Source organism: Corvus kubaryi, unplaced genomic scaffold (genome assembly GCF_017639235.1).
Source record: "Corvus kubaryi isolate FWS band 111438036 unplaced genomic scaffold, C.kubaryi_AGA036_p1.0 37341, whole genome shotgun sequence".
Taxonomy (NCBI): Eukaryota; Metazoa; Chordata; class Aves; order Passeriformes; family Corvidae; genus Corvus; species Corvus kubaryi.
The window spans coordinates 6,795,860-6,812,861 of record NW_024581112.1 but is presented as its reverse complement, the minus strand read 5'-3'; the positions used below and the strand labels follow the sequence as shown (position 1 = coordinate 6,812,861).

Sequence of the window (17,002 nt, the reverse complement as noted above, 5' to 3'; positions counted from 1 at the left end):
TGGGAAATTGTACATTCATGGGCAATATGTCAGACTATTATGAATGAGAAAAACAAGGCTCTAGTACCAGAGCTCACTACCAAACAGGCTCACCTAATAACATTCAGCTCTTGGTTGCGTGGTCGCTGCTCACTGCCAGTCACATCAAGGATAAGTATTAATGGCCAAAGTCATTGTAGTTACAGAATTAGGTAGGAGGAAGAAAAAAGCAGCAGCAGGCAGGCAGAAGTCCTTTTTTTATATGAATAAAATTTTATTGAATTTTTTACAATTAGAAAGAACAAAGAAAGAGGAGCAAACAGTCTTATGGAGGGTAGGAACCAGAAGAGCTTTCCCAGTAGAGGAGGGCACCTGCTGAGGGCAGTGTTCCTGTAAATGTCACACAGGGGTTGTTACAAAAGCAGAGAGAATGTGTCTGGGCTTTTCTTTGATTGTTTTTTTTTTTTTCTTCCCACATCAGGGTTTCTAAAGCCACTCTTCTTCCCCCATCAATCCTACTACTCGGCAGCAAAGTGAGCAGACAGGCAGGAAAGAGGACTGCTCCAGTGAAATGTGAGCACACACAGAGCAACCTCCTGCCTGCACCACCAGGGGGGTTTGCACGTATTCTGGATGCAGTTGTGTAGAAGGGGAAGGAAGGGAAGTTGGATTTTTTATCTCCTTTTTCTTTCCTTTTTCTTTTTTTTTTTTTTTTTTGTTTGTTTGTTTTGTTTTTATTTTAAGAAAAGAAGGCACAAAATCTCAGCCAAGCTTCAAACCTAATGCTGCTTGGGAGCTCCCAGTCTCCCAAAAAGCCAGTGTGTCTATGTGGGAACCCAGCCCTCACCTCTCCCTCCTCTTCCTCAGAGTCTGTGTTTGCATTTGTACTGCTCAGGTAGAAGGCCCTGCCCAAGGTTTGTGCACTGCTAGGGAAAGTAAAGCCGTGCCAGAACAAGGAAAGTGGGGATGAGGCCAAGTCTGTTGGCTTAAACAGACCGTTTTTCCAATGTGAGAACTATGGGAAGTCACCTGTGACTCCCCACACCGCTTTTCTAAGAGCAGACCTGGGAGGGCTCTGGTGCTTTTTGAGGTGATCACTGCCTTTGCCCGTGCAAGGGTTAGTGCTATGCAGGAGGGCCAAGACACCTATCCAGGTGTGGCCTCTTTGAACCAGTGCTCTCTAGGAGGGAAAATCCCAGCCCTCTGTCCAGCCCTCTGTCCAGCCCTCCAAATGGCATCAGGTTCCTTCAGAGGTTTCAACTCTTGGTTTTGATTAAGGCTACTTAGTTGCAATAGAAAAAAGTAGAGGTGCCAGCCACAACCACCTGCCAGGCTGCAAGGAGATGGCAGGGCCACTGGCAGATGCCACCAGTACCCAGTCCTGGGACACTGAGGGAAGTGGGGGAGGCAGAGAGAGAGTGTGTTGGCTTCCTAAAGCAGGAAACAAATCCTGCCAACATGTCTGTGCATGTGGGAGAGTGGGAATGAAAACTCTGATGCCTCTCTGTGAAGGCTCCAAGCACAATGTGTTCCCTGCCATGCTGCCAAGCCCTGCAAATCCTGATGAATAAAACCCACCATGCAAACATCAAAATTGTGGGGTTTGAAGTCACTTGCCCTAAACCAGAGCAGCCCAGGGGCAACAGATGCCTCATGAACCTGCCTGGTGCTCTCCTACACCGTCCAGCTCCTCTCTGCCTCCTGAATAACCCCGGCAACACCCCAAGAAAAGAAAAAAAAGAGTTGTAAGCCCTAGAGCAGCAGCAGAAGTAGCAGCAGCAGGAGCAGCGATGCAGCCTCACCCTGCACCAAGTGTCTGAGGGAAAGATGCTCAGACGGCTGCATCCTCCACAGCTATAAATAGGGCTCTGGTAGCACTCCAACCTAGTGCAGGAGAAACACCCAGTCTGAGGACCTGCATGTGTCTGTGTGTGAGTGCCTGTGTGTGTCTCTGTGTGCTGAGGTGGGAGGAAGAACTGCAAAAAATAAACACAAATGCTCCCCAGTCTGCACCCTCACCCAGCCATCCCCTTGGCTGGGCTGGTGGCTGTGCCTGCCTTCATCTTGCCCCTCCAGCCTGTCCCATGCCTCCTCACACCTGGCCCCAGTGCACAGTACTCCCTAATCCAGCAGTGGAACCAAGGCCATGGGAAGCTGGGGCTGCTCAGCCTTCCCTGCCCCAACACAGGCCGTCGTCCTCTTGGAAACAAAACAGCAACAACAATGGAAAAAAAATAATATATATATATATATCTCCCGAACCTCCCTGAAAGACCCAAATGGATGGAATCAGTCCCCAACAAAACCAACAGGAAATAAAAGCAAAATTTCCCCCCAGGGTCAGGCTCGAGTGCGTGTCCCAGCTGGGGCCCAGCAGCCCGGGAGCATGTCCCAACCTCCCTGCTGGTCTGGCCTTGGCACATCTGTGGCGTCCATCGGCGCGAGGAGCTCCAGCAGCTGGGGGAAAAGCGGCTCAGACAGGGCTGTCCCACTAGCTGGCAGCAGCCTCGAGAGGGAAGGGCAGGAGAAGACGTAAGTGTGTGACACCCCGCCACCTCGCTGCCTTTCAGGAAGGAGTAGGGTGGGTCTCTTCACCCCACCAGGGATAAGAGGCCCCTTGCTCAGCTCTCAGCCGCCGACACGGTCCTACACCAGGGAGCCAGCCCGGCTCTGGGCGGGCACCATGACGGGGACAGCCCCGATCCGCTCCAGCGTGGCCTGGCTGACTGCATAGGAACGGGTGTGCGGCAGCCGTGGCTTCCTGCTGACGGAACCATTGCTCCGGATCACCTCCTGAGGCGACGGCGCCGTGCTGGCTGTCACCACCAGTGTCTTAGGGGGAGCCGGGGATGGGTGGCCACCGTTGGCATAGACGGGGCGGGCACTCGTGCTCCCTGAGCGGGAGAAGGGGGGCTGGTGAGCATCGTTGCTGTTGCTGAAGCGGGTGAAGGAGTCTGTGGCGTGGTTGGCTTTGGGGTCGTTCCAGTAGCGGCTGTTGTAGGTGTTGGAGGAGGTGAGGGTGTCGTTCTCTGATGAGGATGCATCAGCGTGGAACGTCTTTGCGGCAGAGGAGCATTTGGGTGGCAGGTCATCCTCCCTGGGAAGGAGAAGGTGTGAGGGCATATGGAGGATGCTGGCCCACTTGTCCAACACCCTCACCCCCTACCACCATGCTGGGGTCAACACCATTGATTCAAGGAGAAGGACAAGGAGATTCAAGGAGAAGGTGAATCAGCATTGCTCCCTGGCCTGTTTGCTCATCCATCTTTGCAGCACCCACCTGTGTGCTCCATGTGCCTACCACTGAGGCAAATGACCCATGCTCATGTGTCTACCCAGAAAGTCACAGTCACAGCCACTGGTACTTCACAGGCAGTCAGTATGACTGTACAATCAGTGCAGCTGATCCTCAAGGGACCTGCAGAAAGCTGCCAGAGGGAAACCCTGTGACTGTAACAACAGAGAATATCACAGCTGTATCTCCAGAGCTTTTCAGCTATCACTGTCTGGCATTATGGGTCAGAATTCCCACCACATCACTCTTCTACAGAGATAACAACAAGAAGTCCCATCCCTCTTGCTGGCAGAGGGGTTGGAATTAGATGATCTTTTAAGGCCCTTCCAACCCAAGCTGTTCTGTGATTCTATGAAGCCAAATGAAAAATCTCTCTTTAAAGGCAATACTGAAAACAAAATCTGTTGTTACCATTCTTCATTTTCTCAATTTTCTGGACATATATGGACATCTTCCCCTGACCCCAGGGAACACACCCAGGATTAACAAAAATAAGGTTTCCAATTCCACTCCTGTCAGCCACAGCTTTTGCTCAGAGGTCCCCCACTATCAGCTTTCGCTGACCCTTACCTTATCTCATTGGGAATTTCCTCCTCCTCTTCTTCTTTGTGTTTATTTTTCCAGTAGAACAGTGCTACAGCCACCAACACAATACAAACAACAAGTACAACGGCACCTGTGGCCACCGCTCCTGCAATCAGGCCGATACTCCGTGGGTGAGCTGTGGAGATGATTGAACAGAGCATGGAGAAGAAATCAGGGATGGGCTGTGGCCATCTATAAGCACATGAAGCTTGGGCAGGGAGAAAGGCAATGTTCCCATTCCAGGGCACTATTATCTTCTGATAGAGAGGCACGTGATGGCTCACAGTAAGGTGTGTAACCACATTTGCTGTCACAAGACAGAAGCAGGTGGTCAAGCCTCCCCTGGCAAAATACTTACGTGCAATGACTTGCAGGTCCAGAAGGCAAGTGCTGGTTCCAATGGCATTTGAAGCCACACATTGGTAAAGACCTGAGGACACAGTGCTGATATTTCGGAGAGTGACAGTGCCCTGGACTTGGTCTAGTCAGAGAGAAAAGACGAATTTAAATCCCTCCCCCGCTTGAGGAAAACCATGAAAAGGCAAAGCCAGCAAATAGAGAACTTTGGTGTGAGACTATTAAGAGAGAAATAAATTAGGAAATAACCTTGAGATGGAAGCATTGTGCATGCACATACACACACAGAGACAAGATTAGGTCTTAAGGAGCTTACACTAGATGTTTCTTTTTCTTCTTATAGAGGAATTTCTGCAGATGAAAGCTTAGGACTCTCAGTATTGTGTGAGAGCAGGGAAGAAAGAGATGCGAAATTACCTATACCAGATCTACTTGTTAAATTAACTGCAGAACCCCTACTCTCATATCCCTTGGCTCTCCATCTTCTGCTCTGCCAATATTCCTCATTCCTGAATTATATGAAACTGAAAGCTGGCATATTCTTAAAATACAGCAACATAAAGGGCAAAAGTACAGCTATGAGTATTTGCTCAGGACACCTAGGCTAAGAAAACTTATGGGTGGGGCTTGAGGTGGGAAGCACCAGTTTGATCAGAGCTGTGCTTCTACACACATCTGAAAAGCAGCTCTGGCAGTAATTTATTGGAGAACAGTGGCATCAGTGTGAGAAGCTGGCAGTATTTTCCTAATGTGATTCTGCCTCTCTTTTCCCTGTTTCCATTCTATAAGCCTTTCATTTGGTGTAAAATGCAGGTGAGTTGGCAGATGAAATTTCCAGCCACATGCCAGCATCTAGCAACCACTTTCTCTCTCTTCCACTCAACCCAATCCTTGTTTTTCAATAGGGAACATGTTTCTGTACCAAAAAAAACTATGAAAATTTAAGTGGCCTCTGGAGGGTATCCAGTCCACCATGGGCTTTAGGAATCTTCGTTCCAGTAAAGGGACCATGCAAATGATGGCAGACGCTCAATGAGCCATGCCACCTCTGGCAGCTCAGACAAGGGAAAGCTCAGGCTGCCACCTGGGAAGTAAGAGGATAATCAACAAAATGAGCACCTTGTGTGGCAGTTGGGGGCAACCTGGGGACATTGTCCAGTTTCTCCCAGAGGTATGTTGGCCGGGGTATGCCTTCTTCTGAGCTGCAGGTCAGTGTGATATCGCTGCCCACGTCCAGGGACCCCTGGATTCTGCAAAGCGGGACAGAAGGAGGAACTGCGAGAGAAGAGGGGAAGGTGATAGCAAATCAGGAAATGTGACCAAACAGTGGAGTGTAGGCTCACTCTAGACACGGGCTGCTGGGAAAAGCAAGGAGAGTGGCATGAGCTGTCAAGGGGACAAGACTGAGGCAGCAGACAAGAACTCATTGTGGTTTGGGGGGTGACAATTCACACAAAGATTCCTGACCCACCAGCCCATCAAGGTTACAGACTACTCCTGATTTGCACTGGACCCAGTTCTCCTTGGATCCCTCCCTTGAGAAAAAGGTGAATATTTCTGTGTTTGAGACATCAAGGATGGTGAAAGTTAACAGAGCTGCAGACAAAATTTACTGTGATTGGGTTTTGCTTTCATATCCCTATAATGGCATGCACTCTGGAGTATTTAGCATCAATGGAAGCATCCAGAACTAATTGCTTTCATGGAAAAGAAGCAAAAATGTAAAGTCATTCTCTCCTCTGTTGCTATGCACCAAACCCCTTACGCTCCCTTCAGCCCTCCAGGATGCCCTCGTACTTTATTCCTGCTTCTTTGCAACTCCACATCACAATACCAGCACAAAAACTTTCTCTCCACCATATTTTACAGCTTCATTATATGCTGCCTGCATATGAAGTCTATGTGCCCTACAAACTCCCACAGTACTCACAAGGCAGCCCATTCCTCACCACAGGATGTCTGTGGGCTCAAATGCAAACACAGTACTATATTGCTAATGATGCACTATCATGCACAGAGATCCTCTTGTCCCTGTTCCCCCCTCTCCCCCATGATACCAATTAACACACCCAAGACAGTAAGTCCAATGACTCCAATATTCCTGATGCCTCGGTCGGGAAGATTGTTGACCAAACACTGGTATGTGCCAGTATCCGATAGCTGAGTGTTGTTGATGAAGATGGAGGCACTGGTGGTTGGCATTGTCACAGCAAACCCCACTCGCCCATAGAACTGGGGTGCACCACCAAAGATCTGACCCCCTTGGTAGAGAATAACCTGGAAAAGAAAGGAAGGCTCAAACAACACTCTGCAGAAGCTGAGCAAGGAGGAAGAACAGCAAGCAAAACACGGGCTTACAAAGCCAAAAGGAGCAGTTACTAAAGGATCTCTGAATAACCCAAACCTCGATATACATCCTAGCACAGGTGTTTTTTCCAAAAGAGGAACACACTCTGTAGCCCATTTTATGTCAATGAAAATGTTCACAGAGGTAGCAGACCAGAAAGATACCCAAATCTTCTGGCACAGCTGGATTGGCAACACCAGCCTACTTCATATGATAGTCATTACCCGTCTGGACAGGATCAGTGTACAGAAGCAGAGGCTCTCTGCAGGTCAGTGAGTACTTTGATGAAAAGCATCTGCCCAGTGGACGGTATCATTTTGAGTCTCCATCAGCAAGATCCTGCCATGATTTGACACTGCTTGCTGAAGATATTTGGGATGAGCTGAATTGGACAGGCAATTCAACCTTCGAACCTGCACAGCCTCCGCCAGTCAGACTGTACTCAGACCGGGTCCCTAAGGAGCAAGTATTCTTCAGTGCAGGTTCTCACACTGAATACAAAATGTGGTGAGGGCAGCATGGCCCAAGACAGATGTATTTCAGAGAAATGGCATTCTTCTGTTGTCAGAGTACATGGGCAAAAAACAGGCCAGTATATCTCAGGTTATGATTCTTGTGCCCACAATTATATACTCTCATTTGCTAATATTTGTAAGAATGGGACTTGCAAAAGCAACAGTGAAAAAATAAGGGAAGTAAAAGGGGCAATGATTCTATGAGAGGTTATGTGTTAGAGGATATTTTACATAGATTTCACAGGCTTAAGGCTGCAGCTGCTCCCAGGCCCATCAAATTCCATATCCACTGCACCAAAACCTGGATTGTATCTCCTGTGCTCTTTTGAACACACAAGCCACTGGAGGCCCAGGGCAGTACTACAGCATCACATACACTTGCCCCTGCTGCACATCCAGCCAAGGACACAATGTGCATCTGCTAACAAAACATTGAATAAAACAGATTCATATAAGATCCAGAGGACATGTTCAGCAGTGAAGGGACAATGAAATTCTGGGACAACCATAGACTCAGCATTGTAGAGGGCCTACATCCAGAAAAGGGTGGAGAACAGGAAAGCCCCAAGGAAATACATGTTCCAGTAAGAAAAGACCTACCTGTTGAGGCTGGTTGGCGTTTGAAAGAGGAATGACCATCCAGATGACATTAAGGTTAGTGAGAGCAGCGTTAGTGGTGAAGGTGCAGGGCAACACTGCTGTCTGGCCTCGGGCAACCTGGATACTCCCTGAACTGACTGACACCTCCAGAGGACACACCAGACCTGGAACGAGAAGGACACACAGTTCAAGCACTTCAAGAGAAAGACACACAGTTGAAAGTACTGCAGGTCACCCCATTGTGTTGGTTTAACACAGCCTAGTTTTAGTGGGCAGGAAGAAGCCACTTGAAGTTTCTACTGTGTCCGGCCCAGAGCCAATCACTAAAATGATGGGCACGATGGGCAGGTTACTAGCCCAGTTAGAGAAGTTGGTAACGCCTCTGTGATGACATATTTAGGAAAGGAAAAACGGTGGGAAGTTCTCTTTTCTTCTCCTGAGGGGTGATGAGGTGACTGCTGGGACCCATCCTGGCAGGGGCTGCAGGGGCCCATCCCATCAGGGGCCACTGGGCGCCGCGCAGCTGGGGCTTTCCCGAAGCCGGGACTGTGTGGCCGGGGGCCTCCTGAGGCTGGGACTGTGCAGCCGGGGCCTTCCCAAGACCGGGACCGCGTGGCCGGGGCCCTCCCAAGGCTGGGACTGCGTGGCCAGGGCCCTCCCGAGGCCGGGACCATGTGGCTGGGGCCGCCCATGCAGTGCCAGCAGAGACCATGTGGCCAGCGAGGAAAACATGGCAAACAATTCCCTGATATGGAGCCCAGACAAAATCAACCTTCTCAGTGCAGTGAAGCTCTGTAAGAACTTTTCAATCAATAGAACTTGAGAACAATAATACCTACGGACAACAACTTTCTCTCAAGTCAGAGGAAAAGGAAAAGTGAGGACATGTGAGGAAAACCAACATGGCAGCATCGAGGTCAGTGAAAAGAAGGAGAGGGAAAAAGTGCTCCAAGCACTGGAAGAAGTGCTCCAAGCAAGCCGTGGTGAGGACTGTAATACAACAAACTTCTTCCCTGTAATTCATGAGGTGCATGGGGGGGGGTGCAGAGATCCACCTGCAGCCCATGAGGAACGGTGCTCATGCTGGAGCGCATAGATGCTAAAAAGCTGTAATCTAGTGAGGAACTCGGACAGAGGGAGAGGACCCTTGCTTCCAGAGATAGAGAACCCTTGCTTCCAAACTAGAACAGCTCATCCTTAAAAGACTAAACCCCATGAACTAAAATGACCCATGCTGGGCAGTTGTGGGAAGACTGCTTGGCCCGTGGGAGGGACTCACATTACAGGAGGTAGGGCAGGCTGCTGTTTGTGAAAGTTAAAGCCACGCTGGAAAAGTTCACAGAGAACTATCTTCCATGGGAACAATCCCACGGCACAGCAAAGAAACTCTTTTCCTTAAGCGTACTGAAGAAAGATTTTTAAGAAGTAAAAGACTGACTAAAACTCTGTGTTTTGTCTCCTTGCGCAGTTGATGGGAAAGAGGGAGGGACTAGGAAGGAAAGGTATTCATAAGGTTTATTTTTGTCCTCATTACCCTTTTTATTTTGATTCTGCTAATAATAAATTTTCTTTATACTGTTTAAGTTTTGAGCCTGTTTTGCCCTTAAAATTAATTTCCTCTAATCCTTATCTCAACTCATGAAGTTTTTGTTTTAATTCCCCCTCCCCTGCTGAGCTATAGCAGAGGAAAATAAGTGAATAATTTTTTCATGGGTGCCTGGCACTTAGCCAATGTCAAAAAACCGCAACACCCATACACTTGCAGGTCACAACACAGTATCCCATTCCTACGCAACTGTACCCTACCAGCTATGTCAGGCTAACAGGAATTATATTCCTTCCTCAGAGATCAGTCTGCTCTCACACAGTCTTTTTTTACAGGCAAATGAGATATGTGGCCCTTTTAAATGAGAGCACTCTAGTTTCAGAGCCTCTGAAAACAACCGGGGTTCTTTTGGCGACAGGCATAGAGCCATTAAGAACAGCCAAGCTGTGTCTCAGAGAATGAGATATGTTTTCAAACCCATCAATCTTAATGATACCCAACATCAGGGAAACAGAAAAAGAAACTGCAGTATTCACCAAGAAACACAGTTCTCCTCCCACTTCTATGTCTCATAAAGTCCAGCAAGACCCAAAGTACTTCAGTGATATTTTTAATTTAAAGGGTTGAAAGTCAAAATATTTTCCAGTCCAGACATTTCTATTTAGCTGATGAAAAATTACTATTGATATTGGGGGATCTCATCAAATCTCATTTATTTTCCAGACTTTCCACCATCCACTTCTTTGCATTCCACACAGACTGGACACAGATGAAAGCCTGTTAAGCCCCAGCTTCCCAGTACAGCAGCTCAAGGCTGCCATTTTAAGACTGCAAGTCACACAGGGAAATATCTCCATTCCTATCACCAAAATCTTGTCAAATGCAACTAACCAAGGGGTCTCCACCACCATTTTGAGCAGCACTAAAATGCTTTAAACTATTTCTCTCCACAAAATCAAAATCTTGACTACAAAAAGCAATGTCTCTGTATGACAGCTCAGCATTTTCTTGTTCGAAGCATGTGGGAGGGTACTGGAGAAGAAGGCAAGGAGTTTTCAAGCTCCAAGGCAACAGCAGAATACTGCTAACATCCAGGTGCTGTCTGCAGACCGCCCTCTTCTCTTGCTGAATCCAGGAAGGGCTGCCTGCAAAGTTTCTATTTTCTGCCAAGAGACACTGGTTTGCTGAAGGTGAAATGCTTCATGAGAATAGTTTTCTATCTGAACTACCAAGCAATTGAACAAGCTAATGTCTGAGGAAAAGGTGTCTCCCACATGCTTGTCTGCTGAGATCCTTCCCAGACAACCTAATGTAGAAATGCAGCACTCAGAGCCTGGAAATTCTGAGCTTCAGATGCTACAAATCCAAAGTCTCTAGCACCTGAACAGCCTCCCATGTGTTCCAGGGTTTGAACTGACTGCTCCAGAGTTGTAGTACTCCATCAGTTTGCAAAGGCTCAACCACCTCCTCTAAACTTCCATTCCTTCCTCCACATCTCCTACTTCTAAAGCCTCAGGTGGTTCAGCAAGGCTCATAAATGCTTCAGAACAGAAACAGACAAAATTTCTCTTTAACCTCTTCAAGCGAAGTTCACAAGTTTCTTATGTTATGGGGAAAAAAACACCCCGAGTCTGAATTTCCTCTTGCCTTGGGACATATTTAAAAATATGGAACATTTTGGAAATTCCTAGGGAAACAGTTAATCTCCAGTGCTAACATCTCAGAATTAGGTGGCTGGATGAGAAACAGCTGGTGAAAGCTTAATCCATTAATCTCCTATGCAAGTCTGTCAGCAGCGAGCAGAAGTAAATAACTTGAAGAGCCAGTAATAAGCATCACCTTTATCACGAGGCATCTGCCTTCCAGCTGTGTATGTGGGCAACAGGCTGGGAATGGATTTGGACTCCTCATTTTCTTATGGCTGGCCAAGCAGTGGCAGTAGCCCAAAGCCCAGAAGTGATCCATGTCAATTTGGAGATGTCTCTTGCTGAATGTGACTCTGACAAGGGATTGTCTTTTCTGCAGGCTGAAATTTGAAGGCTCTCTTGCCATGACTACTCATCTAGTCTAGCATCATCCATGTGCTAACCAGTCTGCAGGGAGTCACAATGATTTGAACATTTATTGGATTGATGTCTCTCTCCAACATGGTGCAGAAAGTCCTTCTATTATGTTCAGCACAGATTTAATGAGATGCTTTCCATGAGAGGGAAAGAAACTACTCATCCAATTTGGAACAGCAATATGTGTTCTTCAGCCCCATTCCTTATCACTTCCACTTTCCACTTCATGAAAAACCCACACATTCAAATTCTTGTCACCCAGAAAAAGTAATGCTTAAGTGTGAGTGTTCCAATTTACTGCAAAAGTTAGACTTTGCAGTTTACTTTGCAGGATTAGTTACATCAATCACTCAGTTGTCAAGATGGTGAGATTTTCACGTCTAATCACCCTCTTGCTACTCCTAATATTTATTATTAGTTGATTGCAAACATTCTGCAGAATAATAAAAACACTAAAATAGAACATGCATAATTTAGTCACTGTAAAAATAATTTTTGATACATTTGAGGACTTCCAAATGTACTCATGAGCAATTTAAAAAATGAAAGAAAATATATATTCCCTTTTCCCTACCAGTACCTCACTCTTAGGGTGCAACACCCGACAGCCATGATCTCCTTTTCTTTTGAAGGCACCACAGCATCTCTTTTAATTTGAATGCCATGGATCAGGGGAGCACAAAGGAGAAGCTGAGATCACCATTCATTTCTCTTGCCCAGGGGACCTGCTTTGAACCTGGCCTGCAAGATGAGTACATCCACATACACCATGCTGTCCTTGTTAAACCACCAGGCAAGCCAGTTCCTCAGACTTGCCCTTACCTCCCACATCCCAGTGCCTGCCAGCTGCTCTTTGGCCCTTTCTTCTCTCTTTTGATGTACAAGACAGGTGGCATTTAAGGACTTGTTTTGTTAAGCTGAGTGGCACCTGGAAGGCTACAGCTGGGGAAAACACACACAGCCACTTCTGACAAGGAAGCTTAAACAAGGCAACAGGAAACAAAGGCAAAGTCTTCTTCCAGCACCATAAACCGGGAGGTTGGGTGGTGTGTTAGCACAGCACTGGGGGCAGGGGGGCAGTGCTACAACATGACTCCTTTCCCAGGGAAACAGATGAAAGAGCAAAGATGAAACCCTCTTCAGAAACTGCAGCATCTCAAGACTACTAGAAAATGTAACACATTTACACATGCACTTGTATATCTATGCAAGTATTTTTGTGGCTGTGTTCTTCCACACCAATACTCATGGCCCAAAATGCAGATGGCTGCACACGAAGTCACATACACTTATAAACCTGTATGCCCAGGGAAACACCTACTAGGAAAACTCAACCAAATGATTCGTGTTTAAACATTTCAAAATAAAGCATTGCAAAAATGTGGGTTTGTATTAATGCAAGAGGAGGGAGGCAGGGGAGAGAGGGAAGAAGAGATTTCAAATTTAGCATATCTATTGGGATAAGGATTTTTCAATGCAGCCTAAGGAATGAGGACTTGAATTCCCTTGAGTAGATATAAATGCAAATATAGATATATGCACACACATACAGCCGACTAAGTCAAATTACACATAAGAGGTCAGAAAAATCAAGCAAAGGATGTTGTAAAAAGTCTCCTTTTGCTAAGTTATACAATCCATGTATTTTCTAAGCGTTCAGAACTTTAATGACTTCTGAGAGACAAAGAATCGATCACCATGAAATCATCTCTCAGAATTGGATTACAATGGCCATTACACCCTCTCTTGTGACTGCAGTCTTCTCCTTACTTAGTAATTAAGCAACCCTGTAAGCAGCATGCCCAGAGGATGAGCAGGGCACACCACTGTCAGCAGAAAGAGGAATGGGCCCTTCCTGTACATAGGACACTTTGATCTTAGCTTGATTCAGCAAACAGTGTTCTCCTTTGATCCTGAGGCAGCAAGCTCCCATCACTAATTAGAACGGATGCTCCATTTTTCTGTCCCTATCAGCGAACCAGTCAGCAGAAGAATGTTTTGGCTGCAGAGTCTCTTTCAGAATTTCTTCATATTCTCAGGATCAAGTAATTATTCTGGCAACAGAACTGATTTCGGTTTTGATGGCTCACTGCTGCTTTTCCAAGGGGCACACTCAGCTCCCTCCCCAGTATCCATGAAGGAGTCCATGTAGATAGTTCATACATACATCACAACACAAGCACGTAGGACACAGTCCCACAACAAGCATTACCCTCCCTGCTGGGTGTAAGGAGGACTCAGATGCTGCCACATTTTCTAGCTGCCCTAGAGGGGCTGCAAGCCTCAGAGCCTTCAGAATACACCAGATACAGTGAAGCTGAAAGACACGGGCAGATCTTAGCACTTTGACTCATTCTGAGTTGGTAAAAAAACGTTCCCAACTCCTGCTCACTGCTGCACCTCCCTGCCAGAGATCACCAGCATAGTCAGCAGCTTTTGGCACTTGCTAGCAGCAAACTCCTGACACCCAAAGGTAGAGACCAGGGTACAGGTTCACTCTACAGTGCTGGCAAGCCAGGGAAGCAAATGGCCAGAGGAGGAAGGAGGGAAGAAGGTGTGAAAGACATGAAAGAAAACTGTGTGCATTCTGCATTTCCAGACTCAAGTGAAAATGTGCAGGAATGTGTGTCGCTGTGGGGAAAATGAGAATAAAGCTTCAAGCTGATTCAGCTTGCATCTGAAACCCAGGGAATGGCTTGAATGGCTCCCTCCTGTCCCAGCACAATTAGCAATCCTGTTGCCACATGCTGGGGAAGATACCTTTGGCAGTATGACATTCTGGGTCTCTTGTTAGAGAGGCAAAGATGAGGTCACACAGAAGTTTCATCAACAGGGTAGAAACACAGTGTTCCATCTGGAAACCGCAGGCAATGGAGGGAGAAACTGCAGAACAGTCTTTTTCCTGAGATGAAAGGAGAATACAAGTTGCTGTGCCTTTTGCCTGCCTCACATCTCTGAGTCTGGGACCAAAGTTACCCCCTGTGCTAAAGAAGAGAAATGTGTCCCACCCCAAATGAGCTGAGGTACATCGCCAACCCAACACACTGAGCAGCAGCAAAACCTACAACCCAGGAAGGAGCGACTCACAGCAGGAGGAAAGTGGAACAGATGCAGTCAGTACATCTGCTGTAGGTCCTGCCTCTGCAGCAAACATTCAAAAGCCCCTGAAGGAGCCTCACTTGCAGTTGCAAACACAGAAAACATTGAAGTTATCCAGCATGATATGACAGCATCCAAACTGGCTGCTCAATGAGCTGCTTGAATACTGGTCTTGCCCATTCTCACCAGGGACTGTGTATCCCACTTCATTCTGGATGGGGTACACTTGCTTGTTCAGAATCTATCTAACCAAACACAGTATTTAACCAGCCTAGTGTCTCAAGGCAGCTTGCAGTAGACTCCACTCTGCTTGGGGAACTAACACCACCAAGCATTTCAATGGAGCACAGATCTGAATCTATGCCCAGCTAGACTGAATTATTTCCAGTTCACTAAGAAAATTCTACCATGGAAAAAACTTCCAGGCTCCAAAGTCATTCTGCAGGGCAGGCATCTGGATGGATTCACACTGTTGTAGTAGACTGCATCCTGGGTCCAAAGTGCCCTAGCACAAATTTCCCTGGGCAGGATGCTTGGTAGAAACCTCCTTGGACCAATAATAGTGGGAGTAATGGAGTGAGGGAGGAAGGGCTCCAACAAACAGTAGCCCTCCTGCCAGCCCACAGCAAGAAGGCAAAGGTTGCTCCAGACATTTGTAGGGGGATTCCTTTTGTGTCCCAATTTGAGGTCACATGTTATACAAGTGCCTGACAGGTCTAGCAGTGGGATAGTAGCCTGTGGGGGACAATGGAAGAGTGTATAAGGCAAAATAATTTCTGACTCCTTCCTTCCTATCTTTGCTGGCTCTGCAGGACAGACTGGAACATACAGCAGGAAAACAATCGCATCTAGCATGGTTTAGACCAAGATCTGTGTGACACAGGTGTTAAAACTATACTGACGCTAACGTTTCATCTGAGGTGTTTCTAGTGTTAGTATTCCCATTAAATGCACGTCAATAGGCAGCTTTATCCCTGGAAAAACCATCAGACACAGCTGGTGGTATCTAGTCATCCCCCCAGAATGGAGCCTCCCAAGTGAAAAGATCCATTTTACTCTAGTAAGAGTAATCTCAGGATTGCTGCCCAACCTGTAGGATACACAGGCCAGCAGACACTAATCCAGGGAGAAAACACAGTGCCAGGGTCTTGATCTTGAGCCCTGCAGCATTTCTTGCCAAGAACTAGACTAGCTGATGAGGGCTACCTGTGACACTCCGCTGATCACACTGACCCTTCTTCCTTACCATTTATAATCTCACCTGAACTAGACAGAAAACTAACAGGGAAAATTTCTGCTGACCCACTCTGCTCTGGCCTCAACTGCTGACCTGGTGAGCAGCAGTCACTACCACCCCTGCCATCTTCTCTTTTGAAAATAGGTCTTTCTCTGCAGGCCAGTTGGGAGGAGGATTTCAAACAAGTGACAGATTGGGATGACATAGAACATATCTCCCTGTGCTGACCTCTGCAACCTGCAGCCGGAGGCAGGATGACAATTGGACTTTACGACCAAAAAAAAGGCAGGAAAGCTTTCAGCTGCACATACTTCCACCAGAATGGTGTCAGTTGCCTTCCGTGTCCTTGTCAGAGGAACTGGATTAGCTCTTGCAGGGGTAGGAAAGGGGCTCCCGTGACACACTGAGGAATTTGATTCCTTCCCTTTTTCTGGCACAGACTCCCTGGGTCCAGAAATTACAGCCAGACAGCTTCAGGTGTCTTCAGAGGGTCCCCATTAGTGTGAGATCCTCATGTGCTCAGGTTTAAACCTCAAGAGTTTGATTTGCTGATCTGCTAAGCACTCAAACCTGCTAGGGAAGTCGAGAGGGGCTGTGCTGTCCAGGTAGCAGAGTTCACATGATATTTATCTCCCTGAGCACCTGAACTGTGCTTTTCCAGCACATCTTAATGCTTCTGTTTAATTAGTCACAGACTTGAAATGCAAAAGAGGTTTTTGAACTGTGAGAAGAATATGGTGTTAGAGCAGCTTGCTGGCATGTGCTAAGTGGGAACTAGAACCCAAATCTGGTTTACAGATGCAGCATCAGGGGGCCAATGACCCAAATGGTCCTTTCCTGTTCTGGACTCCTGCTGTGCTCCCAGTACAGGCTCTTCTTATGTGCTTCTATCAAGCCTTTCTGAAGCTGCCAGGAGAGCTGGTGCCTTTTCAGCTCCAGCAAGCTGGGATGGATGCCTTGCATCTATCTCTGCTGAGAGATAGAGGCTCTGAATGCAATATGCCTGCAAGTTAGAGGCAGGAAAACTGCATCGTATTATAGCAAGATTGTAAAAATACAAAAGAACATTGATAGGAACAAAAATAGCGTCTACAATGACATTAGCTAGGATAAAACTAATAAATGGCTGTGCTCTGGGCATGCAGTAATCCTCTTTCCATGGTATAGTGTTGCACTATTAAGTACATTACGGGAAGTTTAACACTTCCCTCCGATGCATGCAGCTGAAAACAGAGACTGCTGCGAGCTGAGCTGGCAGTCCTTGAATTCACAGCATTTGCAGAGGACTTAAGAAGCAGCTGCACTTTGGACATTGGGGTTTTTTTGCTGTAGCAGATGAACAAGGCCAGAGGGGACTCAGGGGGAAAAGAAAGGAATTC

At 47.0% G+C, this 17,002-nt stretch overlaps 1 protein-coding gene across 4 annotated transcripts in view; it reads right to left on the bottom strand.

Annotated features, from left to right (window-relative positions):
• Positions 1 to 229: 229 nt before the first annotated feature.
• The window catches only part of IGSF11 (immunoglobulin superfamily member 11), a 105,781-nt gene continuing 89,008 nt past the window's right edge, over positions 230 to 17,002 (bottom strand). For 3 of the 4 annotated variants that reach the window (XM_042031774.1, XM_042031776.1, XM_042031775.1), the window contains exons 2-7: positions 7,679 to 7,842; positions 6,286 to 6,493; positions 5,336 to 5,491; positions 4,218 to 4,340; positions 3,845 to 3,995; positions 230 to 3,076 (exon numbers count right to left, since the gene is read on the bottom strand). In XM_042031774.1, the coding sequence (XP_041887708.1) occupies positions 2,626 to 3,076; positions 3,845 to 3,995; positions 4,218 to 4,340; positions 5,336 to 5,491; positions 6,286 to 6,493; positions 7,679 to 7,842 (1,253 nt within the window). In that variant the 3' untranslated portion in view covers positions 230 to 2,625. The remainder of the gene's footprint in view (positions 3,077 to 3,844; positions 3,996 to 4,217; positions 4,341 to 5,335; positions 5,492 to 6,285; positions 6,494 to 7,678; positions 7,843 to 17,002) is intronic. The other variant, XM_042031777.1, reaches the window with a different exon arrangement.